General features: G+C 31.9%; 4 protein-coding genes across 12 annotated transcripts; 1 reads left to right on the top strand and 3 right to left on the bottom strand.

The window, feature by feature from the left end:
- Positions 1-337: 337 nt before the first annotated feature.
- RAD9 (cell cycle checkpoint control protein family) lies at positions 338-6,668 on the bottom strand. 3 transcript variants are annotated; one of them, XR_002688706.2, is made up of 11 exons: positions 6,443-6,668; positions 5,824-5,943; positions 5,629-5,737; positions 4,952-5,203; positions 4,772-4,884; positions 4,540-4,604; positions 3,836-4,086; positions 3,613-3,769; positions 3,158-3,198; positions 2,874-3,066; positions 338-997 (listed from the first exon to the last, which is right to left on the bottom strand). XR_002688706.2 is itself a non-coding variant. In XM_022863692.2 (10 exons), exons 1-10 carry the CDS (start codon positions 6,545-6,547, stop codon positions 2,930-2,932), a joined length of 1,350 nt encoding a protein of 449 aa, XP_022719427.2. In that variant the 5' UTR covers positions 6,548-6,668; the 3' UTR covers positions 2,607-2,929. The 3 variants fall into 3 exon arrangements, 1 of the variants encoding a protein (XP_022719427.2); XR_002688707.2 differs by having other exon boundaries at positions 338-994; XM_022863692.2 differs by lacking the exon at positions 338-997 and having other exon boundaries at positions 2,607-3,066.
- Positions 6,669-8,822: 2,154 nt separating this feature from the next.
- LOC111277318 (Ribosomal protein S21e) lies at positions 8,823-11,041 on the top strand. Of its 7 annotated transcripts, none has more exons than XM_022863689.2 (4): positions 8,850-8,971; positions 9,537-9,626; positions 9,732-9,864; positions 10,767-11,041. In XM_022863689.2, the coding sequence occupies exons 2-4, from the start codon at positions 9,583-9,585 to the stop codon at positions 10,830-10,832; spliced, it is 243 nt and encodes an 80-aa protein (XP_022719424.2). In that variant the 5' UTR covers positions 8,850-8,971; positions 9,537-9,582; the 3' UTR covers positions 10,833-11,041. The 7 variants fall into 7 exon arrangements, with proteins under 7 accessions (XP_022719426.2, XP_022719424.2, XP_089620323.1 ...); XM_022863690.2 differs by having other exon boundaries at positions 8,858-8,971; positions 9,492-9,626; XM_089764198.1 differs by having other exon boundaries at positions 8,926-8,971; positions 9,525-9,626.
- A 6,362-nt stretch (positions 11,042-17,403) lies between these two features.
- On the bottom strand, positions 17,404-20,121 carry LOC111277942 (Heavy metal transport/detoxification superfamily protein). Its single transcript, XM_022864386.2, has 3 exons — positions 19,597-20,121; positions 19,414-19,489; positions 17,404-18,958 (listed from the first exon to the last, which is right to left on the bottom strand). Exons 1-3 carry the CDS (start codon positions 19,696-19,698, stop codon positions 18,000-18,002), a joined length of 1,137 nt encoding a protein of 378 aa, XP_022720121.2. The 5' UTR covers positions 19,699-20,121; the 3' UTR covers positions 17,404-17,999.
- Positions 20,122-21,229: 1,108 nt separating this feature from the next.
- LOC111277317 (respiratory burst oxidase homolog protein B-like) lies at positions 21,230-26,416 on the bottom strand. The gene is made up of 13 exons (XM_022863687.2): positions 26,339-26,416; positions 25,345-25,939; positions 25,107-25,266; positions 24,311-24,359; positions 24,093-24,206; positions 23,519-23,947; positions 22,864-23,250; positions 22,670-22,765; positions 22,471-22,586; positions 22,280-22,382; positions 22,127-22,200; positions 21,533-22,041; positions 21,230-21,448 (listed from the first exon to the last, which is right to left on the bottom strand). The coding sequence occupies exons 2-13, from the start codon at positions 25,853-25,855 to the stop codon at positions 21,339-21,341; spliced, it is 2,658 nt and encodes an 885-aa protein (XP_022719422.1). The 5' UTR covers positions 25,856-25,939; positions 26,339-26,416; the 3' UTR covers positions 21,230-21,338.
- Positions 26,417-27,508: the final 1,092 nt, after the last annotated feature.

The raw sequence follows: 27,508 nt of genomic DNA, 5'->3' as shown, positions 1-27,508 counted from the left end.
AAAGTAAACTGAAGCTTGAACATTCTATCAATAATCAAACAATTGTGATATATGTTTATAATCTATTTTTATTTTCTTTAGATAAATATCTGTAATTTATTTTTTATTTAAAATTATCAAAATTAAATTTTAATTATTAAAATTATAAATTCAACATTCTCTCAACAAATCAAACCACTTTGATATAAATTTTATATCTATTAAAGTGATATTTATAAAATTCTTTTTTAAATTTAATAAAAAAATAATTTTTTAGTAAAAACTTAACGTGGCTGCCACTCAGCAGAAAATGAGAAATAGTACGAGCTTTTAATCTTCTACGCGCCAAAGGCCCGAGACTACAATTCAAACAATCGAACAAATAACGGCTACAAAATTTTACATTTTTTTATTTTTTTTTATCTGAAAGCGACAAAATATTCAGCAGAAAAAAGAAAAGTAAAGTAAATAATTAGAAAAGTCGTTAGCGCCGACGTAAACAGCAGGTAGACGTTAAAAACGTGGGGCCCAACACAGATCATCAAGACGGTGTTTGCGCGTCCCAAAATCAAACTCTCTTTAAGCCAGCTGGCTCTTAACGATTTTTTCTATATAAAAATAAAATTCATTTTTTCTTTTTTTCTATTTCAAGTTGAATCGAATGGTATATTTTCTAGTTTTTAATTAAAAACTATTTTATTAAAAAAATACAACATTTTCCCTTTTTTACTCTGTTCCCTCAGAAATAAGGTATCTTCTTATCTAAAGTCTTATCATTTACTCATCTTAATTGTGATTAAGATGGAATTAAGACGATGATGAAGAGATGACGAAGAGAGACAGATACAACCAATTGAAAGAAATACCATTAACTTTCCGACTCAACAAACAGCCCCATATAGTAATAATTTTAGTTGTCCTAACCTTTTGACCTTGTAGATTTTTCTCCCCAAACATACTTGAATCCTTGAAAATTTTTTAGAATAAAATGAATCCAGACGTTGAAGAACAGCACCTGCTGTCACAAAGGAACATAAAATTTCTCAGTATCTGAATTCTGTACTCTAAAATCTTCAAAAAAAAAAAAAAAACCAAGAAATCAGTAAATATATTTGAATCAGTGATAAGACTCCATGACATCCTGGCATGTAAGCATTGTTCAGGGATCATGCTTTCAACCATGAATAATTGTATCCAGAAATCCTGTAATGGCTTGGTCAGCCATGAACAAAACTACCGGACCCCATCTATAGATCATCGCCAAGATTCTGGAATCAACATCCAGAAACCCCCCAAATCCTCAATCCCATGTTTAAAATTTTGTCCGAATCTTGGATGAATAATATCTGCTTGAAGTCGAAGCCCGACCAAGTGTTAATCTATGCCACAATAAAATGTAGCAGCTAAAACTAGAGCGATTTCAGAACATCAAATCTATTACAAGGCATTTACAAAGCTTAACAACCATTTTAAATTGCTAACCTCATTCTGGAGAAACCTAGAAAGGTGGCTTATTGGATGTGATAAAGGCATCCAAGTAAAAAGAGAACAATTAGGCATATGACACAGCTCATTAAATCTCCCCCTTCCCCTTAAATGTGAGGTTAGGCATTATATTCCAGTTCCACAGGACACTGCAAAAAATTGACAATTCTTCCCTGAAATGGATTTACGGTGAAACCTCAATGGTCTAATGTTCTTCCCAGCTAAACACTAGATGGTTGTTGGCCTAACACGATGAGCAAAACTAAAACCGTTCTTAACTCAGGAGACTCTATCAGAAGGGCCTCAACTCATTATGGGAGAATATCCACCAAAGTCAAGAACTGAGACTTGCATCACATGTATAACAAGCAACTATCAGCTATAATTATTGCAAAACTGTAATAGATAACAACCCATGTCCATTCTAGAATCACTCACCAAACCTATATTACTGATATATAACTTGGGGAGTAAGCATCAGTTTACTTCATTTGTTCTTTAGGATGTAGTACATGACATCCAAAAATCTCCATTTTTGTGAAAAAGCTATAACTCTGATTAGACAAGACCACATCAACTGAAACTTACATGCTAATAGGAACATTGGGTCCAATGTAACATTGTTAGGTGGGTAGAACCAAATGGAAGACCACATTAACTGAAATTCAGATAACACAATTTGTTGTTTAGTTTGCTTTTCTAAAGAAAACTGTGCATAGAATTTCCCTATTCCCTAGCAAAAACACTTTGAAAATTCCTTCATGAAAATCTGAAGTTGGGTCTAGCAGATAGAATTAAATTCTACACTAAGTATGAAGGACAAGTTCATAAGCTACTGCACATGAACTGCAATATTAATGAATGTTCTAAGCACCGTAAAATAGATATTGGTATTCAGAGTCTGTTCTATAAAAGCATGGTTTCAATACTCACTTAAGTATTGAAAAATCATAACTAAGACACTAGAAAAGGTATTTTAATCTTAAATAGATAAAACCAACCTGGGCAACAAACATGATGCAGATTTTTTGACACAGTTAAAAATTTTATGCTCTTGCTCATGATCTTTTGATGCACTTGTTGCTACCATAAACTCTAACAAACCAAAGGAATCTACATCACAACTGTAAGTAGTTTAGAATCTTGTTGCAGCACAATGTTTGACTTTCAAACATGCTTTATACGAGTATGAAGCTTGTAATTGATTTCACTCCAGCAAACATATATTACAATAACAGATATTACAATGAATATATTTCTAATAATTGATTTTGATGCATATCAAATTATAGGTCCTTCTATGCAAACATAAGAACAATTATAGCAAAAGAAAAGCTACTCAAATTGGTTGAAGGATAAAAAACTAAATGAGAACGGAGGATATGACTATAATAGAGACATGCACTTACACCGAAGAAAACAGCAACCTAGCATTAAGATGAAGAGACCTGCCATTAACTGATTATTACTGTTCTTCATAATATGGTGGTGTTGACTGAACACATATTTCGTTCTCATCCCCATCATCATCATCCTCATCTGCATCTACCCAGTTACTTGGATGATGTTGTGATAACACATGCCCATCAATCTGGTTCCTATCTGAGCAAAACACAGAGGGAAAAAGAAAAATCATTTACTGCAGAAGTGATTATAACATTACAAGCAGTAACTATCTAGTTTTGTGATTAACCTTGCACCCCGGCAACTTGGTCTTTTTCTACTTGGTGTCGGCTACGATAGATGGTTAAGAAAACAATCAAAACCAATGAAGTAATAGTGCTAGCATGCTAGTACAAAAATCCTACAGCATGATTTATAAGAACAGGGAAAACAATTAAAGTTCAGTGTTAAAGACTTCCGGGAGGATTAAAATAAAATTGCTTCTGATGTGTTTACCATAATTATGATTCACTTAAGTATGTATAATGACTGCTAAAAATTGAGATTTTATACTGTCTGTTAGCTAAAGCAAATGAAAAATGCAGGAATTGTGAATGCATGATTGCAGACTGACATTAACAGCAATGCACATGTGAAGTGCACATACATAGAGAAGAAAAGAGGAGATGACCAATAAAGGGCTGAAAACTTAATGATTAGACTTGAATAAGGGCATAGAAAATATAACAGCAAGATTCAGGATACATAGTAGAAGCAGCAGGAACACTTTCTTTAATGGTTGCATCTTTTGTAATCTGCATCATGCTAATCCTTTGAATATCCCTCTGTTCACTAGCATTCAAGTTCTGCTGTCCTAGAACCTGCCTTTCTTCAACCCCATTACTGCTCTTTGCTGCACTTCCTGAGAACAATCGTAATGCATGAGTTTGGATGAACATAGCATCAAAATCATGTAGCGAATAATTACCTGAGAGGTCAGACCATATTCTGGTATGGTCAGATGGGTGCTCAGATACATTTGCCCTAAACCTCTCTTGTTGTGCTTGAGACCTTGTCCCATTCATTGCCTGGTCACGTACTGTTGTAGCTGCCTGTGCAGGTTCAGAGGGATTGCCTTCATGTAGCTGTGAGATAAGCATGGTTGCAAGGACAAGTGTAGAATCAAAGTTTGAACCAGATCCATCATCCAGGCCAAATTTTGGTGCCAATAAGATTGGCCTGTTCCCAAATAAACATCTTGTCAAGATCAAACACACATTTTGACTAATGTGATAATAGAATTTAGCAAGTGGGAAAGACAGTCAAAAGCAATCGTTTATTAGCATATTTGTGGACTTTGCATTGTCCCACCCTAACAATTAATAAACTGATCACACGTTTCGTACTCTTTTTTGGGTTAAATAAAGTTTCATAAACTTCCAAAATCCTAACAATAGTTCATTTGTGATTCAGATAGCTACCAAATGATTGATAAAAGAAACAGAATTAATGTAACAAAAACAAATGACACAAACTTGTCATGAGATACTCCGAATAGCAAATGTTTGGATGTGGTCACTTGATGACATGAGTTACATTTCAAAACAAGTTGTTCTATGCGTTGCCATCAAAACAGATTTATGATGTTCCAGAAATGTATGAAGAACTAAAGTCACTAGAAGAATATCTTACTCGCCCGCTTTGTCAAGAAACAAGTGTATGTCAACCTCGCAGCCTTCACAAAAAGTAAGGAATGCCTGCGTTTTAAGTTTTTCAGGTAATATAATGTTAAAGTGCTTATAAACAAGTCATGTTTACCTCAAACATCAATAGAAGAATAGTGATTAGCATTTTTAAGTTGGATTTATGAACCAAAGAAAAATCAAGTCGCTGCAAAATCTACTTTCTGGTCTAGATTAGATACCTTCAATTCCTTCACACTAAAAGTAACGTCTACAGGATCTCCAGTGTGACTATACTGCACAAACTCTTCCATAGGATCAATCCAGAGTTGAGTGTGCAAAGATGAATCATTGTCTGCATTAAAAACGAAAGAATAAATTCCTTTTCAGGTGATATAGCAAAAATCAATATTGTTGTGTACCTTTTGTTGGGTCTATATAACTTCTAAGCTCAACAGCTTTTCCGCCTATTTCACTTGCAGCATCAGAAGGTAAGGATGTTGGCTCTGTTGCAATGATGGTAATTTCCTGAAGTGATGATTGAAAATTAGCTAGCAATCTGTTTAGATCACGAGGCCTCACTACCAAGTTACTTGGAAATCTTCTCCTATCAAGAGACAAATGTTGTATGTCGGGTTCAACATTGCAGGTAATCCAATATGCTTTTTTCATACCTGCCAAGCATAAGTAAAGAAACTGTTCAAACCCATAATAAATCCATTTATGTCCAACATAAGAAAAACGTTTGAGAAGGAATCTGTCCATGGGGCAGTTTCTTAGTACTCTACTCATAAATGCCACATCAAGCAATAAACTAGATTTTCAAATCCTTCCAAAATAAGTCCAACTTCAAATATTAATTTTGGCTTTTGTGGCTGGATTAGTAGCATAAAATTAAACTTGTATAAGCAAAGGTACATGTAAAACACAAAAAATTGATTGCATTCCAATGCTAACGCTAACTGCAGAACACAGTAATATATGCCATACTCAAATTGCAGCAAATTGAATAGATTATTAACAAACATGAAAAACCCTTCTAGTTCCCATATTTAAAGTAGGATGAAAAATGTAGCGGAATATCAAATGTGCACTTTACCACTATAGCATTCCAAAGTCCACTGTATTTTTGACGAATCAGGATCAGCCAATTTCACCGTCAAGTGATCTATACTTGCAATAGGCGTCCTAAGAACAGAACAAACAGCCTAAACACACTAAGTCAATTGAAATGCTACATTTCCACCATCCACTCAACAAATCCTTGTAGAAGCAATGAAAGACAATACCATACCTTCAAAAGCACGCTGCACTGTACTTGAGTACCGGAAATTCTATAGACATCAAAGAAATTCGGCTTAAATGTAATAGACTGGTAGGCCGACCTTGACGAATTGAGTGTATGAAGTGCAAGCTACAAATATTGACGAGTTGATCAGTTACAATTTTGGTCAAAAATAATGATAAAAACCAGAAACATGAAATACTTTAGTATAATATTCTGTTTGATTGCCGATAAAATCTTACAATAAAAATAGATGGAAATGTTTTGAATATTTTCCTTTTTCACTACTTAGCCATACAGCAACCGAAATCAACGCATGATTTCAAACCACTTTTTCTTTTCTTTTTCTTGTATGTTGAGAAACTATGAACCAAACAAAAGCTGAACTGAAGCGTGAAACACTTGATAGCCTTCCATTTTCCTTCACTTTCCCAGTCACCAAACAGTAAATAAATTCCCATTTGTGCCTCTTCAAAACCCTAATTGTGTCCCCACAAAAAAAGTGAAACCTAATTTCAATGCTTAAACTAACTAAACAATCACCTCATTCAAATTACTTGTGATTAAAACAATTGAACTAAAGAGGTTACATTCGGAAAATTTGAGAGGTGAAAAATAGGAAGCGTACCTGAGAAGGAGAAGCTTGGATGACAAGCTCGTTGCCTACACGTGCGAGGCACGTGATCGAACGACCAAAGGTTTTGAGAGCGTTCCCGCTTAGGCTCAGCTCCATCGTTTTAGCTCTCTGTTTCTCTGTTTGAAGATTTTGAAAACGCTACTCAAAAACTCAGGTCTAATAAATTTGAGAGCGAATTCTGATTTGCGGTTGGCGGGAAAGGGTCAGGAAAAAAGAATGAAATCCGATAAATTTTGGTTTAATTTATTTTGAATAATGTATAATATTTTAAATTTTTAAATTTTGATTAAAATTTAAATCAATTATTTTTTTTTAAATCGATTCAATTCAAACATAATTTTATCAATTTTGTTTGATTGAATCATTAATTTTTAAATTTAAATTTATTATTTTTTATACATTGTTTTAATAAGATTTGTAATATATTTATATAAATTTTGTAAAATAATTATTTTTATTTTATAAAAATTATTTTTTATATTTTAATTTGAAATTTTATTCAAATTTAATATATATTTAATATTTAAATTTATTTTAAATTAAAAAAAATCAATCCAAACTAAATCAAAAATTATATTTTTTAATTAATTTTTCAATTTTTTTCTCATCCTTAAAATTGCGATTGTGTACTGTTGAATCTCTGCCGTCCAGGTCGGTTTCTGTCGCTCCCTTCCTTGTGCTGTTGACGGTCCTGATTTGATTGTTTCATGAATTGCGCTTCTTTTGTGATATGAATGTTAAGTTTTTATTCAACCAAAAAAAAAAAAAATGGAAGGATAATCTGGAAAGTATCTTTTGGGCTGAGCTGCCTACCAAAGTCAACAAGCCCAACATGCTCTTTAAGTTGGGTTTTACAGTGATTTTTAATCTCAAAATGAGCCTAATTTTTTTTTTTTTAATAAATAGTTATACACTAAAAAATTTATTCAAAATAAGTTTAACACTTCCGTTTTTATTCGATTAATTTATTAAACAAATCTTAAAATTTTATTCATAATTATTTTTTTAATATTATAAATGAAAATAAATCATGGACTGTTTATTAAACATTTTTTGTTCATTGATATAGAATAAATCAATTAATTTCTTATGATCATTGATACGTGTATTTTATTATAATAATTTATGCATTACATTATAATAATATCTTATATGTAATAGCAAAAAATTTCATATAATTTTTTTATTATTGACTTATTATTTACAATAAATATATTATTTTTTATTTCAAATTTGAAATTCTTTATACACGTGATTTAGATTAATCTTATCGATAATTATAATTTTAAATGTTACTTGGAATGATCATACTTGATCATATGATATGAAATAAATTATATAATATTTTATTATTATACTTATACATGTTATTTAAAATAAATGTATTATTTTTAATTTTAAGTTTATAATATCTTGATTTATATTGGTTTAAACAATTATCATAATATATTTCTTAATTATCTTTTAAATAAACTTTTTTTATTATAAAAGGTACAAAAAGAACAATATATATATATTTATACACGTATGCATGGTGTACATATTAATATGTTAAGATTTATATATCATACTAAAAAATAATATATATGTATATATCAACGTATTAAAAATTACATATTTACTTAAAATGAAATTTTTATTAATTTCATTAATAAAATACTTTCATTAATAAAAAATACTTTCATTAGCTAATATTTGTCACATGATGGATGTAAAATTAAAATATCAAATAGTAATTGTTTTTAATAAATACCAAATCATAAAAATAATATAATTTATGAATCAATTCACACTTAATCTCTAATTTAATTTCATAATTAATTTATTATTATATTTTATTACATATGATAATTAAACTTTTATAAATTCAAGTGCCTGTTATCCAATTAGTATTACTTAAATCCATTGTGCATAACTAATATTCATTACGGGTAAAAAATCAAAACAATAGAAAATCAATTTAAAATCATATTCTTCAATTAAATTCAGATGGATTTTTATTTTTTTATTCAATTTAAATCAAATTTAAATATTAAATATATACATTAAATTAGGATTGATATATAAAAAATGGAAAAAATTAAATTAAATAATATATTATTATTAATATATATTTTAAATTTATTTAAAATAAAAAATAATTAATATATAAATATGTTACAAATTATATTAAAGTAATATATATATAAAATAAAAAATAAATTTAAAAATCAATAAACCAAACTGAATAAATAAAATTCAATTAAATTTAAAAAATATTAATTCAAATTTGAATTAAATTTTACAATTTTATAATATTATACATTATTATAAAAATTAAATTAAATTTAATTTAATCCAATTCGAAATTAACTATAATATTTGTACCCAAATCCCGTTAAGGTATCTAATCCAAATAATATGATCAGACAGTGCCGATATCCGTTGCCATCCTCAAATTAGGGTCCCACTCCCACTATAAAATGAGCCCTAAACCGCGATGACGCATTTCTGCAGCCTTGGCTACTCTTTCTCTTCCAGGTACGCCATAGTCTCTCTCTTTGGATTTCGTATTCATGTTTCATAATTTTAAATTTATCTGAATTTCATGTTATTTGGATGTTCTAATAAGCATACGTCTGATTTTTGTTTCCTTAAAATGTTAATATAAATATGTTTGTTAGTGTTTTCCTAAATAGTACTAAAAGTTAAACCATGATTTGGGTTTTCTCCAAAATGTTTGTTAAATTCGTTTTAGTATTTGAATTAGTAACTTATTTACCGGAGAATTGAAGTTGAAATCTACTTAGCTTTTCTTTTTTGTTTTTTGGACATGTTCTTTTTATTAGACCTGCTTCGTGTGTTCGTGTGCGTAAAATATTAAAATTTGTGTATTCATAGTTTGTTTTACACGAAAATTGCTTGTTATAATTTATGTTAACACAAAAGCATGAAATATATGGTTTTTTGTTTGTTAAACCCATAGATAGAGTTATTGCTAAAATTTTAAGCTGTGTCACCGTCGTGTCTTATTTTTGTATGATGTTCTGTTGTATTTTAGATTGCCAGGTCTGTTTTTGATGAATATAAACAGGTGTTAAATTAGGTGATTTGAGCTTTGTGTTTCTTGTTCGGTTAAGCAATCCGCAAAGATGCAGAACGAAGAGGATCAAAACATGGATCTTTACATACCCAGGAAATGATATTTAATTTGTTTCACCCAATGTTTCTTAATGGTTGTTTTTTACTATGTTGTTTATGTTGGAAGCTTATATGTAGTTTGTTGTTGTTATTGTTACAGTTCCACCACTAACAGGCTCATCACCTCAAAGGATCATGCATCTGTCCAAATCAACATCGGACACTTGGATGAGCTCGGCAGATGCACTGGCACATTCTCCACTTTTGCTCTTTGTGGCTTTGTCCGTGCGCAGGTTTGTGTTGGTTCTCTACTGCCCTGCTGGTCTTTTGGGCTGTTGTTAGGTCTATGATTGTTGCTGTTAATTATTATTTATGTTTTATCATTGGATTACATTCATGCCATGCTTACTTTCACATCCCATGTAAAAGTCATAATTCTGCAGCTTGGGTTCGAGTTGGTTCTCTGCTGGCCTGTTGGTTGTTTTGGACTGGTGTTAGGTTTATGCTTGTTGCTGTTAATTATTATTGCTGTGATGTTTTATCATTGGATTGCATTCTAATACTTGCATTCATCCAATGATCACCGTCACATCCTATGTAAAAGTCATAATTCTGCAGCTTACTTTGTTAATGATATGCTTGTGGTTACACTGTCATGTTAACACTCTAAATATTTCGGATATATTTGAAGTGTCAATTCAATTGTGATCCATTTACTCTTAAAGTTCATTTAGAGATAACATTGGTTTTAAGAATATTTCCAATTAAAATTTCATGGCTAAAGCTGGATATGGTAGTGACTAAACTCATATTTAAAGACCTGGAAGAGAATCGGAGACAATAAATCACCTCGTATTTATGGCTGTCAGAAGATTAGTCAAAAAATCCTTCTCAAAGTTTATACAATTTAAATTATTGATGTAATTTTAAGGGTATAATAGGACATGGAAGTTCAATCCAATAGATTAAAAATAATCCTTTCTACTTTGAGAGGATTGAATCATCCTATATCAAGAAGATGATTTAATTTTTCTTATAATCCTATCATTTTCTTTAGATACAAATCAAACATAATATAAAATGAGTAGCTTTCTATCCCAACCATCATCCTATTCATCAAACATGATCTTAGTTCTTTATTAAGATATTGAGTTTGGTCTAAGTCAGCTGCCCATTGATTTGTTCAACTTTGCAGGGTGATGCTGACAGTGCTCTTGACAGGCTTTGGCAGAAGAAGAAAGCTGAAGTCCGACAGCAGTAGTAGGACATCTTTTATTGCGAGTTTGTCTCTGAACTTGGGTGGGAAAATGTGTTGGCAATGACTATTAAGTTCTAGTTTGTTTTGGTGGTTGGGTTTGAAGTTGTTTTTCTTGAATGGATGATGTTTAGTACTTAGTTTGCTTGCATATGAACCTAATTTTGTGTAACAATTTTTTTCTCTTTGGTTATAAGAGTTTAAATTTTGTTAAATTTCTTCAGAGCCAAATGCTTTAGTAGTTGATTCCTAATGGTATTTTGATGGTTCACAGTGGCTTGGTTCTGAGAGCTTTGAACTACAATAATTTATAGCATCAAAACCTTCTTGTTTTCGTGGTTTTTGAATTGAAAAACTTGCATCTAACAAAGATTTATTAAATCTCTGATTTTGGAGACTACTCAGGCTCGTTGTCATGATTCACAGTAACTTTAGGTGAGATATTGTTTTCTTTTATTTTGTTGGGCTTCATGGTTTTTTTTTTTTTTTTTTTTATAAAAGATGTCTCACAAGTTTAAAATGGTATGAATATTTATATCTCAAGATCAAATTTAATACATAGTCGATATGTGATTTATTCTTCTCTATAGGACCATGACACTCGTGTTGTTTGCTTAACATCACATTAAATCTCAGATTTTGGAGGTTGCTCATTGTAGCCATTTGTGCATTTCACAAGTCCGTATGATAAGAAATAAGATCTCTCATATCTTTATCATGATAAACAGGAAATTCAGGTTCAAGTGTCACCATTCTACCCTATTTTCTTTCTGATAGCCCTGCTCTACCCCATCAAATAGCCCAATAGCGAAGCCTATCCAGAAAAAGTTAGCTTTTGCTTTATTTGACAAGAAATAGTATTTACTAGGAATAAAGCAAGTTTTGAAAGCATCAGCAATCAATCCTTGTTTTGAGATGGATATCTTTCTCTACAGTATCTTTAATCAGAAAAATATAGTATATAGCACATACATTTATCAATACAACACAATCAGTGTTTTTGGTTCTTCTCCTTGGAGAAAAAGGAGGAATTCAAACCTAATTATACGAATCAATTATTGAATCAAATGCTGGTATGTATAACTTTTGAACTGATGTAAATCAATCATTGTTGGAGTAGGCATGCTTCACTACAAAATTAATTTCTTTATCATGCTTGACCCACAGAAATGATTCCTTCTGTCTCAGGTATCTGATAACATAGCATATGTTCAGTTAATGGTAACTGATCCAATGATAAAGCAAATAATAGTTGAATAGACAAGGTTTTGCCACTGACCTGAACTACCAATCTCAAATAATTAACAAAGTTGATGTTTAAACAATGGAAACTCAACAACCTTTCCCTCCATGAATGCAGTTCAAAGTATATTATTCTTTCAAAGTAACTCTCTGAGATGTTTTGGAGTTCAGAGATCAGACAGTTCCTAGAATCAAAATTTCTGATTCTTAACCCTTTACCTTTATTGAAATTCACTCTAAGGGGTTCAATATTTTATATTGTTTACCATATTGGTTGATATCATGAACTGAACTTGAAATATTAACAAAACAACTAGAGCACGGGCACAGCTTTCATGGAAGAAAAGCAGGGTCAATGTTAACTACCCAATTATACTTTATTTTGAAATATGGGCATGTGGCTCAAAAGAATTAGTTTAAACATTTGTTATTTTTCTATGGGGACCAAGCCTCCTTTTAGTGAGACATCTCTATTTTTATTGTTTGGCATTTAGTGAAGGAAAACTTTCTTTTAGGTACATGGAAGAGTCTTTCCCTCAACCATAAAGTTTGGTAGCTCCAAAGCCAATGGTGATTTTTTTTTTTTTTTTGTTATTTAACTGAGTGCTGGCATCATTGTGTTAGTCATGATTGTCATCATTAAAACCATAACTATACATCACCACTCTTAATTATTGTTATAGATTTGTTTAAATCTCATCTTTATCACCAACTTCAGCCTCCATTAAAGAGAACCAATGCTGTTTATTGTGCTAAAGCAAGAAGTTACTGATTAACTAATCAGGGAAATAAATTTGAGAAGTTGGAAATATATAATTTTTTAGGATAAGAGGAATCGTGTTCTGCTTTTGGATAAGGAGATCATACGTCAACCAACTGAGCAAATATCCGAGTTTTTTGATGTTGGAAATGTTTGTTACCACAAATTCTAGTTCAACATTTCCTACATTGCTTTATGTTTCTCTTCTTCATTGAGTCCTTAACTAGAGCTTGAATTATAAGATTTAATGAGTGATTTTGTGAGAATTGGGAGGCTTGGGGAGGAAGAATGATTGGATTGAAGGAATCAGGTTCCTTGTTAATGGAAATTGCTCCTAATTTGATAACCAGGAATATGCTGCAAATGAAATGGAAGCCATGCTTGATTGAATGAACACTGACTTGACATGTCTTTTTGCATTTGGATTAAGATTCTCCCATGAATCATATTCATCCATACCAATGGTCCAAACAAATCTTACCCTGCTTTACATCCATCTGATCTTTACCTGTACCCTTCCCCTCAAAGCCTCAATCTCAGATTTTTCTTTTCTTTTCCCCTCACTTTCAGGTGCTAAGCCATTCCAAGGACAGACATCATAATTAAGGCAAAGGGAAAAATTAAAATCGTCCTTTAAAATAATGGTCCTCAAAATTCTAAACCACTGTCATCAACTTTTTTTGTTACTCCAAGATGTCTCAGCTGTCATTCTTTAAGGAAAAAAATATTGAATTTGAATTCAGGCATTGAAAATAACACAGGTAAAAAGTTGGGAAATGCCAAAGCAAACTATTTGTGCTTAACTTCAGATCAACGATCAAAACTCTAAAATCATAAAAAAAAAAAAGAAAAAAGAAAAGTGATTAAGACAAAAATAACGAGTATTCTTTATGCTTTAACGCTCGAATCAATATCGATATTAGAAAAATAAAAAATATATATATATAAGAAAATGTGATATTAAATTAACAGTACTTGAATGGTTTTATTTATAAACGAAATATGATAAAACTATAGAACAAAAATATGACATAATCGAATTAACGTGATATTATAAATATTATATTGATCAAAAAATAAAAAATATCTCTTATTATCTGTTAACAATCTCTTATAAAAAAAGTGATCAATGAACTGTTTAGACACAAAAATACCCTTAACAGAAACCATCAAACTCTCTTCTTTTTCTTTTTATCAAAATTTTCTTCCAATTTTGCTGCACAAAATTTGATACAGGCTAACAACCATGGTCATCAGCTTTGTTTTGTACAAAGCAGATAAGGGCTCAAAGTCTGAAACTCATGATTAAGAGCAGCATGTGGAAAGAAAATTGCTCAACAGAAATAGCGGTCCATAAGAGATGATGCTCTTCCACAGATTTGCTTACACAATATCTTTGTATGATTAAGCAAGCAATTTTTTTTAAACAACTTTTGTAGTTAGAATTACCTTTTAAAATAATAGATTTGTTATTCTGTGGACAGTTACAATGAAAGAATAAAAGCATCAAACAATGAGATTCTCTTTGCCCATCAAAATTTGGAATGTCAATGTCAAAATGAGCTTCTCTAGTGGATAAGGGAATACAAACTGTGGATAAATGAGAGCAATAGGATCAAATTTACCTTGTTGACGATAAATTCACGTGCGGAACAATTATTCTTTTTTGGTACAATTTTCACGTTTGGATTTATCATACTTTTTCCTATACACGAACAGTATCATATGTTTAATAGTGACGAATTCTACATCACTATTTTTAAAGAAAATATGGAAAAAAGCCAAGAATTTATGCGAAAAACTTTCAAATCTATCATTATTTTTTTAGGGATGACAGTTCAATCTATATTCAATAAATTTTGATCTAATTTAATTTTTTAATATTAATTTTTTTTAAATCAAGTTGTAAATCGAATCAAATAATTTTAAAATAAAATTAGAATTGAGTTTTAGATAAACTTGTTTCAAATCGACACAATATTTATATAAAAAATTATTTTTTAATTAATTATTTAATTATATATTTATATATTTTTTAAAATTAATATTTTATTAATTTTAAATTAAATCAAATCAAATACAATTTTTCATAATATTAGATTAAGTTAGATTTTGGTATAAATAATAAAAAAATCATTGGATTGAATTTAAATATTATAAATATATAATTAAATTAAATTCGAAACAAATAAAAATTTATTCTGTCATGATATACTATCATCCTTAAGTATAACTTACATGTACGAAACTACCATTTTATCCGTACATATTGACAATGTCGTTTATCTCAATAGTGTGGAATTTCATATCATCCCATCTATTTTTACAAAAAAATTAAATAGAAATAAAAATATAAAAAAATAATACAATATCAAAATTCACATAAAAAATTTTTAAATTAAAAAAAAATCATAAACTACAAAAGATTTACTATATGAAAAATGATTACAATCACATAGATGTGATTATCAGTCATAAAGATTTACATATATTTTCCATTATATGCTAAAATAAATGCACAACAAACTTCAAAACAAGTAAGAAATAAAACCCTCCACAGATTTAAAAGCAAAAACTTCTTATTTACTAAAGCATCAATAAACCCGATCATCGATAATTTTTATTTACTAAAAACTTTTATCCAAATATATTTATCCCTAAATAATCTTAATTAATAAATAATTATCTAATCAATAAAATTTTATAGAAATCCCAATTAATTTATAATTAGAATTGAGTAGAGTTGGCATGGATCGGGTTCGAGACGAGCAAAATTCGTCCTGAATCTGATCTGATTTTATGTGTTATTAAATTCGAATCTAATTATATTTGAAATTTTTTTTATATTTGAATTTGACTCGATATTATATAAATAGTACCGACTTGAAATTAATAAAATATTATTTTTTAAATAAAAATATTTAAAAATATCATTATATATAAATAAAAAATTAAATAATTAATAAAAAATAATTTTTTATATAATATCAAATCGAATCGAATCTAACTAAAATTTAAATCTAATCCTATCTTGATTATTATTTTAATTTTATTCTATTCGATTTGATTTAAAATTTTAAATTTTTTTTTTAAATTAATCTTATGAATCGTATTGAATCAAAATATGTCAGAAATGAATTAAATTACCGATCCTATAATTGAGTCCATACCTTCAATGGGAGCTTTCTTGATATACTGAAAAGGTTTGTTAAAGAGTGGCACTGGAAGTTTTCATTTTTTTTTTTATTTTTTTAAGAACAAAGATAAGTCCACATATTCTCCTCAGGATTGGAAAGGAAAACAATAACATCTGACAGAAAAAGAAATATGCTTTTTATTGACCAAATTGACCCTTTATGAATCTCTTGGTTAGCTGCAAATCAAGCATTTGATGGGGGGAGATAATGGTAATATGATTGAAGGGGGAGGTTGAAGTGGAATCAATCCCTCTTTTGAAAGATCAAATCTGTACTGGTCAAAAACAGTTGGATTAAAGGCAAAAGACGTTAATAAAAAGGGGCTTCATGTATCTGACTATACGATGAGCATGCATGATTTCTGTGATGGACAATTTTTTTCCTATTGGGAGATAAGGGTGAAAAAAATTAAAAAAATTAATTTAAAATTATTGTATTTGATTTGATACAAATTAATTTTTTATTTAATTTGAATTAAATTAAGATATTAAATATATATATATATATATGTTAAGTTTGGATTGAATTTTGAATCGAAATATTAAAAATTAAAAAAAATCAAATCAAATATAATTATATAGTTTTATTAATTTATATATTTTTTAAATTTTTATAAAATCAAAATAATTATTTTATATAAAAATTTATTTAAATATATTTAAAAATTTTATTAAAATAATATATAAAAAATTTAAAAATTAAAGAATCAAATAAAATTTAATTCGAATAAAGTCAATTTTAAAAATTATTTAAATTAAAATCAAATTTGAAAAATATATAATATTATATATTATTTTAAAAAATTAAATTAAATTCATTCCAAAATTATTATCACTTCTATTAAGAGAGAGAGAGAGATTTAAAAGAAGGATAGAGTTGTAAGTTGCACTATTGCAACAGTTCAGACTTGCTTTAATTCTGATGGGAGAGTGAAGCAATGAGAACAAGACTCAGATAAAGAAGCCAAGAAAGAAAAGGAAAAGAAAAAAATGGGAAAACAAAGCAGGGTGTGTTAAAGGCATCACACATTTCAAAGGTAATTTTAATGGAAGAAAGAAGGGATAGCTTTCCTTCTTAAAGAAAACTTGCCGGTCAGGCTCAATGCCGTAGCTGCTGCTACCACTACACACAAATCTATAACAGAGAGGTTTTGACCATTTATCATCACTTCAGTAGTAACGTTAATCATTGAAGCAACACCATCCTACCCACCAAGCCCAAGGGCAATGGTACATTTAATTTTAAAAAAATAATAAAGAAGAAATGGTTTTCAAATGCTGAACAAAAACCCAGGAACCTTATATTACTTTGTAGTCTAATATAATTTAATAACAAATTAAATACTGATTTAAACATGCAAATTCACCATCAAATTTCACCTTTACACATCAGAAAGACCGAGTTTTGAGAGATTTGAAGGGTCCTACACAAGTCATAACCAAAGAGCAAAATGCCAAAACTTTTGAAGATACAATCACCAAATGTGACACCTGTCTGTCAATCTGTCTCGGCAAATTTTCCCATGAAAAGTCTTGAGCCTCTATTCTCTTGGCACAAAATGTAACTAAATCATTTGGATCCATCTATCCAAACATTCAATATCCATTTAATCAACATCTAAAGCCAAAATGCCAAACCAAAACCCCACTTTACACATCAGATAAAGGCAAAAGAAAGAGAGAAGAGATGGGCAAGGGGCCTGCTGCTTACAAAAACAACTGAGCATTACAAGGCTAAACTTATATTTTTACTCACCAAGCCTTAAAAAGAGCCAAAAGTTCTGAAGAAAGCTAAGCACAAACACCACTAAAGAAAAAAGACCCCCAAACCCAATTATCCCCCACTCTTATTCTTTTTTCCCTAACTTAAGCTACAAGGTTTCCTTCTATACCTAAATACATTGCAAAATTATCCCCTCAAATGCACTTATACAAGTAGTATAAGCTCCGCATTCATACACTGCTGAAGAGTACATCACATAATTGAACATGCATTCGGGTTCTCGTCGCTAAACATATCGAAGGAATCAGTCGACTGTGATGAACTCGTGTTGAAATCTGATGGCTGATGTTCACTCATGTGGCCCGGATGCATATAGGTATACGAATATGGTGGTGGTGAGGAATAATACGATGCAGTATAGCTAGTACCAGGATACGCTGTATTGTAGCTGGTAACGTACACTGGTGGTGCATGGTAATACGTTGGGTACTCAGGATACATGAGGTGCTGACTTGGAGGGCGATGACTGGCTGGAGATGGCATGGGAACAGGGCCATGAGGTCCATGACCAGTAAAATGTGATCCAATGCCTGCAGGTCCATCAACAGAATGTTCACCCTCATCAAAATTAGCATCGGCATTCCCTTTTTGCCCCTTGTTTTTTTTCTTTTTACTTCCACTGCCACTACAATCGCCACCAGTTTTCTCACCTCCAGCATTACCCTCGCTTTCAACACCACCACCTTTCTTCTCATCCACCGGTGAATGATTACCGGCCACAAAAGTCACAGTTTGCTTGACCTCAGGCTTTGGTTCCTTGACTTGTCCACCGTTTTTACCAGGTGCACCACCTTGATCACGGGCTTTGCTAACGCTACAACCCTCATCATTCTTGCTAGTGCTACCAACACTTTCACAGTTTTTTGCAGTACTGTCTTGGTGAACTGAGACCTCATTTTTCACTGTTTCTTTCTCTTTATCACCTCCATGGTTATTACTATTACCTTCTTCACTGTTTGCTTGGCCACCTTGTTTGTCTTTGTTCTTTGATTTTCCATGCTTTTTCTCTTTTTGTTCAGCTTTTTCAGGCCATAACTCTGCATATCTCCCTTTCCTTGCTAGTTTCCTGATCAAAGTTTCCACATCTACATGTAAGTTTGCTTTTACCGTTGCTTTTTGTTGTTTCAAATCAGCATAAGCCTCGTAAACGCCTGCAAATTGGTCAAAGAAAATATATATGAAAAAGGAAATTATTGCATAAATGAAAAGGCAATTTTTTTCTTTTTTACAAAGTCCAGTAGGTGAGGAGAGATTAGAGTAACAATAAAAGATGAACAAGAGAGAAAATGACAGAAAATAAATTTTACCATAAAAGAATGTGTTGAGAAAAAAAGAGAAAACTTTGATGAAGGAATGTGATTAACTGAAAATGAAAACAAAACCCAGATGAGAAAACCCGACAAACATCAAGATTTTGATCAGATAATAATCTATACATAACTGAACTACATTAAAAAAGAGTGATATTGATCACTTGGAAGAAACAGTAAAGTTTAGGAAACCTGGGTATGGAAAAGTTCAGAAAAAATAAAAATTAGGAAACAGAAACCTGTTAAAGAACAAAAACAAATTAAAGGATTGAGATTTGAGATGGTCTAGGAAGTACCCTCGATCTTTCTTAGAGTCTTTTCAACTTTCCTCTTGCAGCCTTCACAATGAATGGAGACTTTCAACTCCCAAGCCTGGGGAAAACAGGAACATAAAGGTGAAAAACAAGGTCTGAGAATCCTGTTAAAATTTAAAAGGGAAGATTTTAATATTAATAAAGTTTAAAAAAACCATGCTTTACCTTGTACTTGAGAGGAGGTTCTTGGTTTTCTTCTGCTTCTTTAGATTCTGGTTTGGCTTCTGGCTTAGATTCTTGTTTAGTTTCTGGTTTTCCTTCTGCCATTAGGACAAGAGTAAAGAGAGGCACAGATAAACTATAATTTTTTTCTCAGAATTGAATTTAAAAGAGAGAAGAGAGAGGAAAGAAACTGTTGGGAAATACTTAAGTTAAGAAGTGAAGGCTTAATGGGAGAGAAAGAGAGGAAAAAATCAAGTAGGGCCTAGGAGTTGGTGCCCGATGGGGTGGCAAAGAAGTAGCTGCTGCTGCTGAGTCTGAGAAATGAATTTATTACATTAAATTTTTTCTTGCAAGCTTTGCTTTTCTCTGAAATGGACACCTATGAAGGTTAACACTTTGATGCTTTTTGTTAAATGCTTCCTTTTGGAGGCTATGACTAAAGAAATTTTGGCTGCTTTTTTTTTCTTCTTCTTTGGATGCTGCATAGGAATTTCCTGCTTAATAGTGACAAACCACTAAAAATTTCCTTGCATGCACAAGGAGGAATAACCTTTTAATGTATTAAATCATCCCAGCTTACCTCATATTCTTTACTGTTATAACACATGATTTGAGGCAAAAGAAATGGTTTCAATCAAAAACAAAATATGATGAGATTCTGGATTAACGGACATGATAAGTTACTTGTCATAAAATTAGAGAGCAAAACAGAGTTAATGGGATAAATGATAACTAAACCAGAGACAATATTCATAGGTGAGTTGTCGGGTAAAATAGCAGTAAACTTAAAGATGACAATGGGTTAAGCTGGAATGAGATTTTGTTTTTTTTTTTTAATTTATTTGATTTTAAAATATTATTTTTTATATGTAATATAACTTGATTTGTGTATACATAAAATTATAATTGATTGGATTTTAAATTAATAAAATATTATTTTTAATATAAAATATTTTTTAAATATAATTATAAAATTAAATATAAATATGAAATTAATTAATTAATAAAAATATATTATATATATATTGGAACGGATTGAATGAGATTGCTTAAAATCCAATTTTGACTTTAAAAAAATCGATTCAAAATTTGATTTTTTTAAAATCAATTTTATAAAATCAGATTGAATAAAAATTCGACGGATTCAAATTAGATTAGCAACCCTAAGTGAAATTGATAAAAATGCGTATAAGCTATTATAATTTTTTTATGACTGGAAATTCCAATTTTGGGTACGGAAATTGTGACAATTTGTAACATACATTTATTCCTATAGGAAGGTACCATGCAATGAGCAACTAGCTTTATGGAGGATAGTTGCCTAAGAGTTACCTAATTAGTAAGAAAACCACCAACATTAAGCATCAAGTCAATTTTATAACACGTAATGCTTGCTTACTTGGTTCAATGAGTCATTGAGAATAAAGCTGTCCTTTATTAGTTGCCAAACTAGTGGTCCAACTTATTTCTCCTATAATCTCCTATAATATAGTCTGATTTACAGCTTTGCCTGCATTGCCTAATCTTTATTGAGATATTCATAGGCCTGCCCCCTTTCTCTTTATAAACAAATTGTAAAAGCATAACACTATGATTTAGATTTAAGACTTGAGATTTCAGAAAAAGAGACTTGAGATTTGATCCCAACTTCATTGTTACTGTTTTGAATCCTTGACAATATATATTACAATATAAATTTGAAAAAAAAAAAAAAAAAAAACTAAAAGAACCCATAAGACAAAATTTTAGAAGTTTTCTTTGTGGAAATCAAATTTGGTACTGGTCTTCCTTGAAAAGTCTTGAGCTAGCTTCCTTAGCTCCCCTGTTAATCCAGGTGCACCACAGTAAAACACTCCTGCAGGAAAAAAAAGTTCAAGCTTTAGGAATATTTCATGGAAATGTAGAATTTTAAAGCTAGTAATGGAAAGCAAATACATACCAACTCTCTGGTCAGCATGGTTAACAGCAACATGCTTGAAAACCTTGTGCCAACTTGGCCTGGCAAAATGTGTCTTCACCCTGGTTCCTGAAACAATATCAACCCCACTTTTGGCATGGTGGAGGGACTGAAGCATTGTGATCAAAGCCGATCTAGCATCCCCTTCTTCATACACACTTGTGCAGTAATTGTGAAGCTCAATCACCCTATCTCGATCATACTCAGCCACCTCATTCATCACCCCCCTGAACCACTCAAATGAACCTTGCTCACGAGTAACCCAGTAGAAATAGGCTCGTTGAGTGGCAAAGGGCTTTCTCTTGTTCTTGACTCCTGTCTCTATCCCTTCTTCGATTTCCTTTTGTTGCTTGATGTTGTTAAGTACATCTTTGACTATGCTGATTAAGGGTGTGGCACCAATGCCAAGTCCTACAAGCAGAAGGACATCATATTTTTTGTAGTCCTGTGCTGGAGCTCCATAGGGACCATCAATCAAGAGCTTTGGCAACCTGTTTAGTAAATAGATTAAATCCCATCTTACGGTTCAGATAACCATTGAAAAAGATGAGAAACAGATTGGAGAGAAAAAGTTACCTAGGCTGGTTTTCGCCTTTTCCAGTATCTGCTCTCAGAAGGCCACTTTGATCAACTGATGGCGGCTGACAAACCTGCAAACCATGAATTAACGCAAAACTATTAAGGCATGTTTAAGTTTAGAAAGGAGACATGTTGAGAAAGAATGATCACCTTTACGAAAAGGGCCTTAAGTTGGGATGTCCAGTCTCCTAAGGTTCGGATGTGAATACTTAAATAGTCATCTCCAGGAGCTGAAGTGATGGAGAACGGATGCCTGAGAAGCAAAATCATTGAAGGATCATTTTTTACTGTTATTGAAACTGTGAAATCAGGAAAACTGCATTTATTGTTCATGCTCTTACCATTGAAATGGGGAGACTGCTGCACAGTTCACAAAGATATATTGGCCACTGGTGTACTTAAATCCTTGAGGCTTAGACATTTGCAGGGACAGTACATTTCCAGGGTACACAGCAACCTGAATTATAAACAGAACTAAATATTAGCCTCGTCTGACCAGTAAATGTGATAAATTTGACATTTATGGGGAGTGGAATGCACCTTCAAGATCTTCACTGACTTATAGCCAGACCTAAATGCCCGAATTAGGCGTTCACACGCATATAATAGCATTGGAACTGCTAGATACATCCATGTCTGCAGAAAATAGCAATGTCGCAAAAACAAATTTAAATCTTATGGAAATGTCATCATAGTGAAAATATTTCACACTCGCTAGTTTTTGAGACACTTACTGTCTTTTTGTACCATTTCTTGGAGAGGTAGAGAAAGTATCCATGAACAATGAAGAGGGCATAGACAATAACAAATAGATGATGTGAGTACCAAAAGGCATTAAATCCAGTGAGCTTCTTAATGGCTTTAGGGAGGTTTAGCCGGTTCCGGCGAAACCAAGGCTGAGCTAGTATGTAGGCTATGGCCATGAGCACCACCATGGCCACACCAGTCCAGCCCTCTGTCCCTTTCACGAACCACCAGTAGTTGTTAGGCCGTTCATCCCCAAAGAATGGCTTCATTGGCTCATATTCTTCATCAGTGGCATGGAGAAGTCTAGGGAAGTCACATGTTAGATGTGCACCAGCATGCAAGCCAACGCCAATAGCAATTCCCAAAGCAACCACCTACAGAAATTTATTCAAATCAAGATTGTTATTTCTTCTATACAAAAAGTGTTTGTTGAACTTCGATAGAATGAATATAGTTTGGTCCTCTGTTACTTGGAAAAGGATGTGTCATACACGAGTAATTTACAATTTTTTCTAGGTTTTTCAATATATTTGACGGGTCGAACCTTCATACCTATGTGTCTGTCGGATTTGTATAGGACACAACACAAGTGCTTCAAGGACAATGAAGAGTAAGAGAAACATAGGTTTGGTTATCACATACCTTGTGAAAATTGATATTGTCATCGAATGGGACAACCACCCCTAACTTTGTCCTGCTTCTAAGCCAAGTGATGGTATTTCTGCACACTGGAAGAAGAATCAGGGCCATGTTGAATTTAGTTGTCTCAGCTGCACCCTTGGCTGTGGTAACACAGTAGCCCATCACATCAAATACAGCCCGATGTTTGTATTGAATGAATTTCCAGGTGAATAGGCCTGCACAGATTGAGATCCACAAGGCCAGGACCCATATTCTTTTCCAATTGTCCATCAGAAAATAGGCTAGTCCCCTTCCCCATCTTTTAATGGGGTTTCTCTCTTTTGTTGGCACCAATTTTTCACTCAATAGCCTGCTTAAAATACGGCTGTCTGTCACCAAGTTTGCTGATTGACTTGGAGCTTGGAGAAGTAGTGTTTCCAAATTGTATATCTGAAAAAGGAAAAAAAAAAAAAAACAACAGATCCTGTTAGTGCAAGTATTGTCTTGTCTAAGCCTAGGCCTCTTCTTTTACTCCAAGGTTCATATACAAATTGGGTCATGCTAAAAATAGGTGTGGCAGTGACAAGGTGCTGACCTCAATGTGTCCAAGGTTGTCTTTGTCCAGTTCTTCCATGATTAGGGCTGCATATTCTTCTGCACTTTCTTGGATTTTTGACAGCTTGTTGGCACTAGCACTCAATGCAATAATCTGCATAATAATTTATTGAACACTTGTAAATATTTTTTTTATGCGTAGTGGAGCTTAATTAAATACCTTTTCTAGACCTTTTTACTAATTCTTTTCTCACTCACCTCTTTCACCTCTTCTTCAGTGATCCTCCCGTCAGCATTTTTGTCAACCCTGCATTGACCAACATCTTCATTTCAAAGAAAGCAAAGTCTAGCAATGGTTTCCTTATTAATGAGAAAAGAAATTTCTTGGTGGTGATTTGATTCTTAATTATTGTCTAAATTAAGTTGATATTTTGTATTGTACAACCAACTTAGAGAGTTTAAGAATTATTTTGAAGTCAACAGATTGGATAGCAAGAGAAGTATTTTCACCCACCATCAGGCTTCACATGCAGAGAGGGCATAAAATGGGGGTTTAATGATTAATTATTTGCATGAATATTAAAGATTTTAATCTTGTTTCTTGGCATAATTTTGTCAAGACAATAATTATCTAATGTTTAGGTGAAATCTGTCTCTACTGTCCAACTTACTTGACCTTACTGACCTGCTGCTTCCGAAATTTTTTTTTTTTTTTTTTTTTTTAAATAGGATGAGGAGAGACTTTTCCGTTATAGAGTCGAATAGACAACAGAACCTAAGACTTATATTAGATTTATAGATTGTCTATTAAAAAAAATTACTAGTAGCGGAAAAAAATTTAAGTCTTACGAATGAAATATTCGATTCTTAAACATTTTACCAACCTTCGTTGGCCCGAAATTTCCAAATTCAGTGGAATAATTCGAACCAGAAAGAAAATTAAGCAAAAGAAAAGAAGGGTCTTTGATTTTACTGTATGAATGGGTATTAACCTAGTTTTTGGTAAAAAATGAAGTGCATGTATGTGAATTGTGAAATCACACTAAACTCTTACATGTCAAAGAAGGTTTGCAGCCTGGCATCAAAGCCCTGATCAGTAATTTGTTCCCAGAATTCCCGCAACACGGCTTTATTTATTGCTGATGATGTTATCCCTCTCCTACGAGCCAAGGCCTCGAACAGTTCTCCAGCAAACTCTTTTGATTCATTCATTCCTGATATCACAATTGTAACACACAACCTCTAAACAGGTTTTTCAGGGCTAATAACAAGGAAAAAAGAATGTTACATACCTATACATTGGCCAAAGAGTGACTTTGGAAGTGAACCATTGACAGACAATTCATCGAACCGTTTTTCAATCTCGGACCAGCCTTCGCTTCCAGCGTTTTTGGACATAAATTTCAGTCCCCGAAGGGCACGAGCAGCTCCAGACTTGTTCCTATCAACCTTGTTAAACGGTACTGACTTGGTAGATGTCATCCGCTTTAGTTCCTGAGAAACTTGTCTGATTCGGAACGAAAGCTGGGATCCAAATGAAGGCCTTTTCTCTAACCTGGTTGCTAGCATTGCCGTTTCTGGATCACCTCCCTTGATGTTCTGGACAGAAACTGAATCATCACGAATGTCTAGAGTGATTTCAACATATTCATCATCATCCTTGAACCTTGCACTTTTCTTGCTGCTATTTTTCTTGTTATTCACCAACATTGGACCGCTCAATGGACCACTGTAGCCCACTCTGGTGCTGCTTGTGCTTTCTGTATCGGACCATGAGTCGTGTTTGCTGTGTTGAATCTCCATTTTCTTCTCTCAATTCTCTATGTCTTCCCTGTCAACTGACTTAGAAAATAAACCGCTTGACGTGAGAACCAGCAGTTCGTCTTCCTGAAATGAAAATCAGAGAGGAATCAGGCTGACAATCATAATATCATATAGAACAGCTGACTCAAAGAACTCAAATTTTGATATATCTAGAACTAGAATATCTCCAGCTAATGATTTGACTATGCTACCCCCATGTATATTATATGCAAGGGTATATTTGACTTTCAAAACACTTGTCTGGATGATTTTCTGTCAAAACAAACAGGATGTCTCCAAATGCTTGGTTAGTTATAGTTATACTACTACTCTTCATCAATATAGACGTCAAAATCAGTGAATTAGTGAGACAAGCATTTCCCTGGCACATGGAAAACTGAAAACAACCAAGTGAAATAACTCCAAAATGATTTTCCGGGGAAAAAAAAACTTATGGCGCTGGAAGAGTCTCAAAAATCTTACCGGCCAATGATTGTTGGAGCTTCAGAGTTGAAAGAAATGAATATGAGAAGAAGTTAAGAATGTTGGTGAGAAAAACTGATAACTCAATAGGAATGGATAGAAAGAGTTTTATATATAAGGGTGGGAAAAGGTGGCTGATAAGGCAAATTAGGAAGGCAATTGGAGAAGTCAAAACCCGAAAAAAAAAAGGTGAAATCCAGGGGCGCAGTCGGGTATGGTTCATACTCTTCTAATATAAATCTTCAAAGTTTCAAAACATCACCAACCAAGAATCAATCCTAGGTTTGACAAGAACAGTGAGATTCCGAGGAAGTTTCATCAACATGAAAAAAATAGGCTAGCAGGTCAACCATTAATGAATTAATATCATGGTGGGATTAATTGCATAGTTGGAGAAAATTAATGTAACTTGTATTGTTTAGTCACCATATTTTCTTCTCATCATTTTCACAATTATTGTTTTTAATTATCATTAAGTTACAGTAAAAAAAAATCGAGACAGTCAAACATACAAAACATCTATATGGTGTTTAGTCACCCAATACTATTAATATTAATTAGTTTTCATATGCATAATAAATTGGAAATTAAAATTTATTAATCTTATCATATGAAAACAACCTTATAATTAAGACATATTTTGAATGAAGAAATATCTTCAAACTTTTACACTCAATGAAAAAAAATATTTTGAGAGAAAGACATAATGTTAATTAGATAAGATGTGAATTAAACATTGGGAATAAGAAATAACTCACGTTAATTTTCTTACCAATAATTTTGTTTCAAATTTTTATATTTTCAGACGTGTTATATAATTTTTGGATAAATAAATTTAAAAATGAAATCTATAAATAATTATAGGAAAATAATATTCATCCCATCACTTTTGCTTTAAATTTGTTTACTTTCAGACACTATATAAAATTATTAGTGTGATTGTAATATTTTATTTATGAATTAACTTAGTAATCATGTCATATCAGGGAATAAAAAAAATTTAAAACAAAATTGGCTAGGGAAGTAGCATGACTCATAATTATATACCATGTGGGGAAGCATATAAAAATTTGGTTCACAAGGAATAATGTAATAGCTTTAGTAATTAGAGGGTTTGAACTTTGAAAAATATTCCAAAAAATTTCCCCAACTCAGCAATATATGCAGAAA

The sequence above is a fragment of the Durio zibethinus genome, chromosome 7 (assembly GCF_047325235.1).
Source record: "Durio zibethinus cultivar Kanyao isolate XHJ-2024 chromosome 7, ASM4732523v1, whole genome shotgun sequence".
Lineage (NCBI taxonomy): Eukaryota > Viridiplantae > Streptophyta > Magnoliopsida > Malvales > Malvaceae > Durio > Durio zibethinus.
This window is presented reverse-complemented; position numbering and strand designations above follow the sequence as displayed.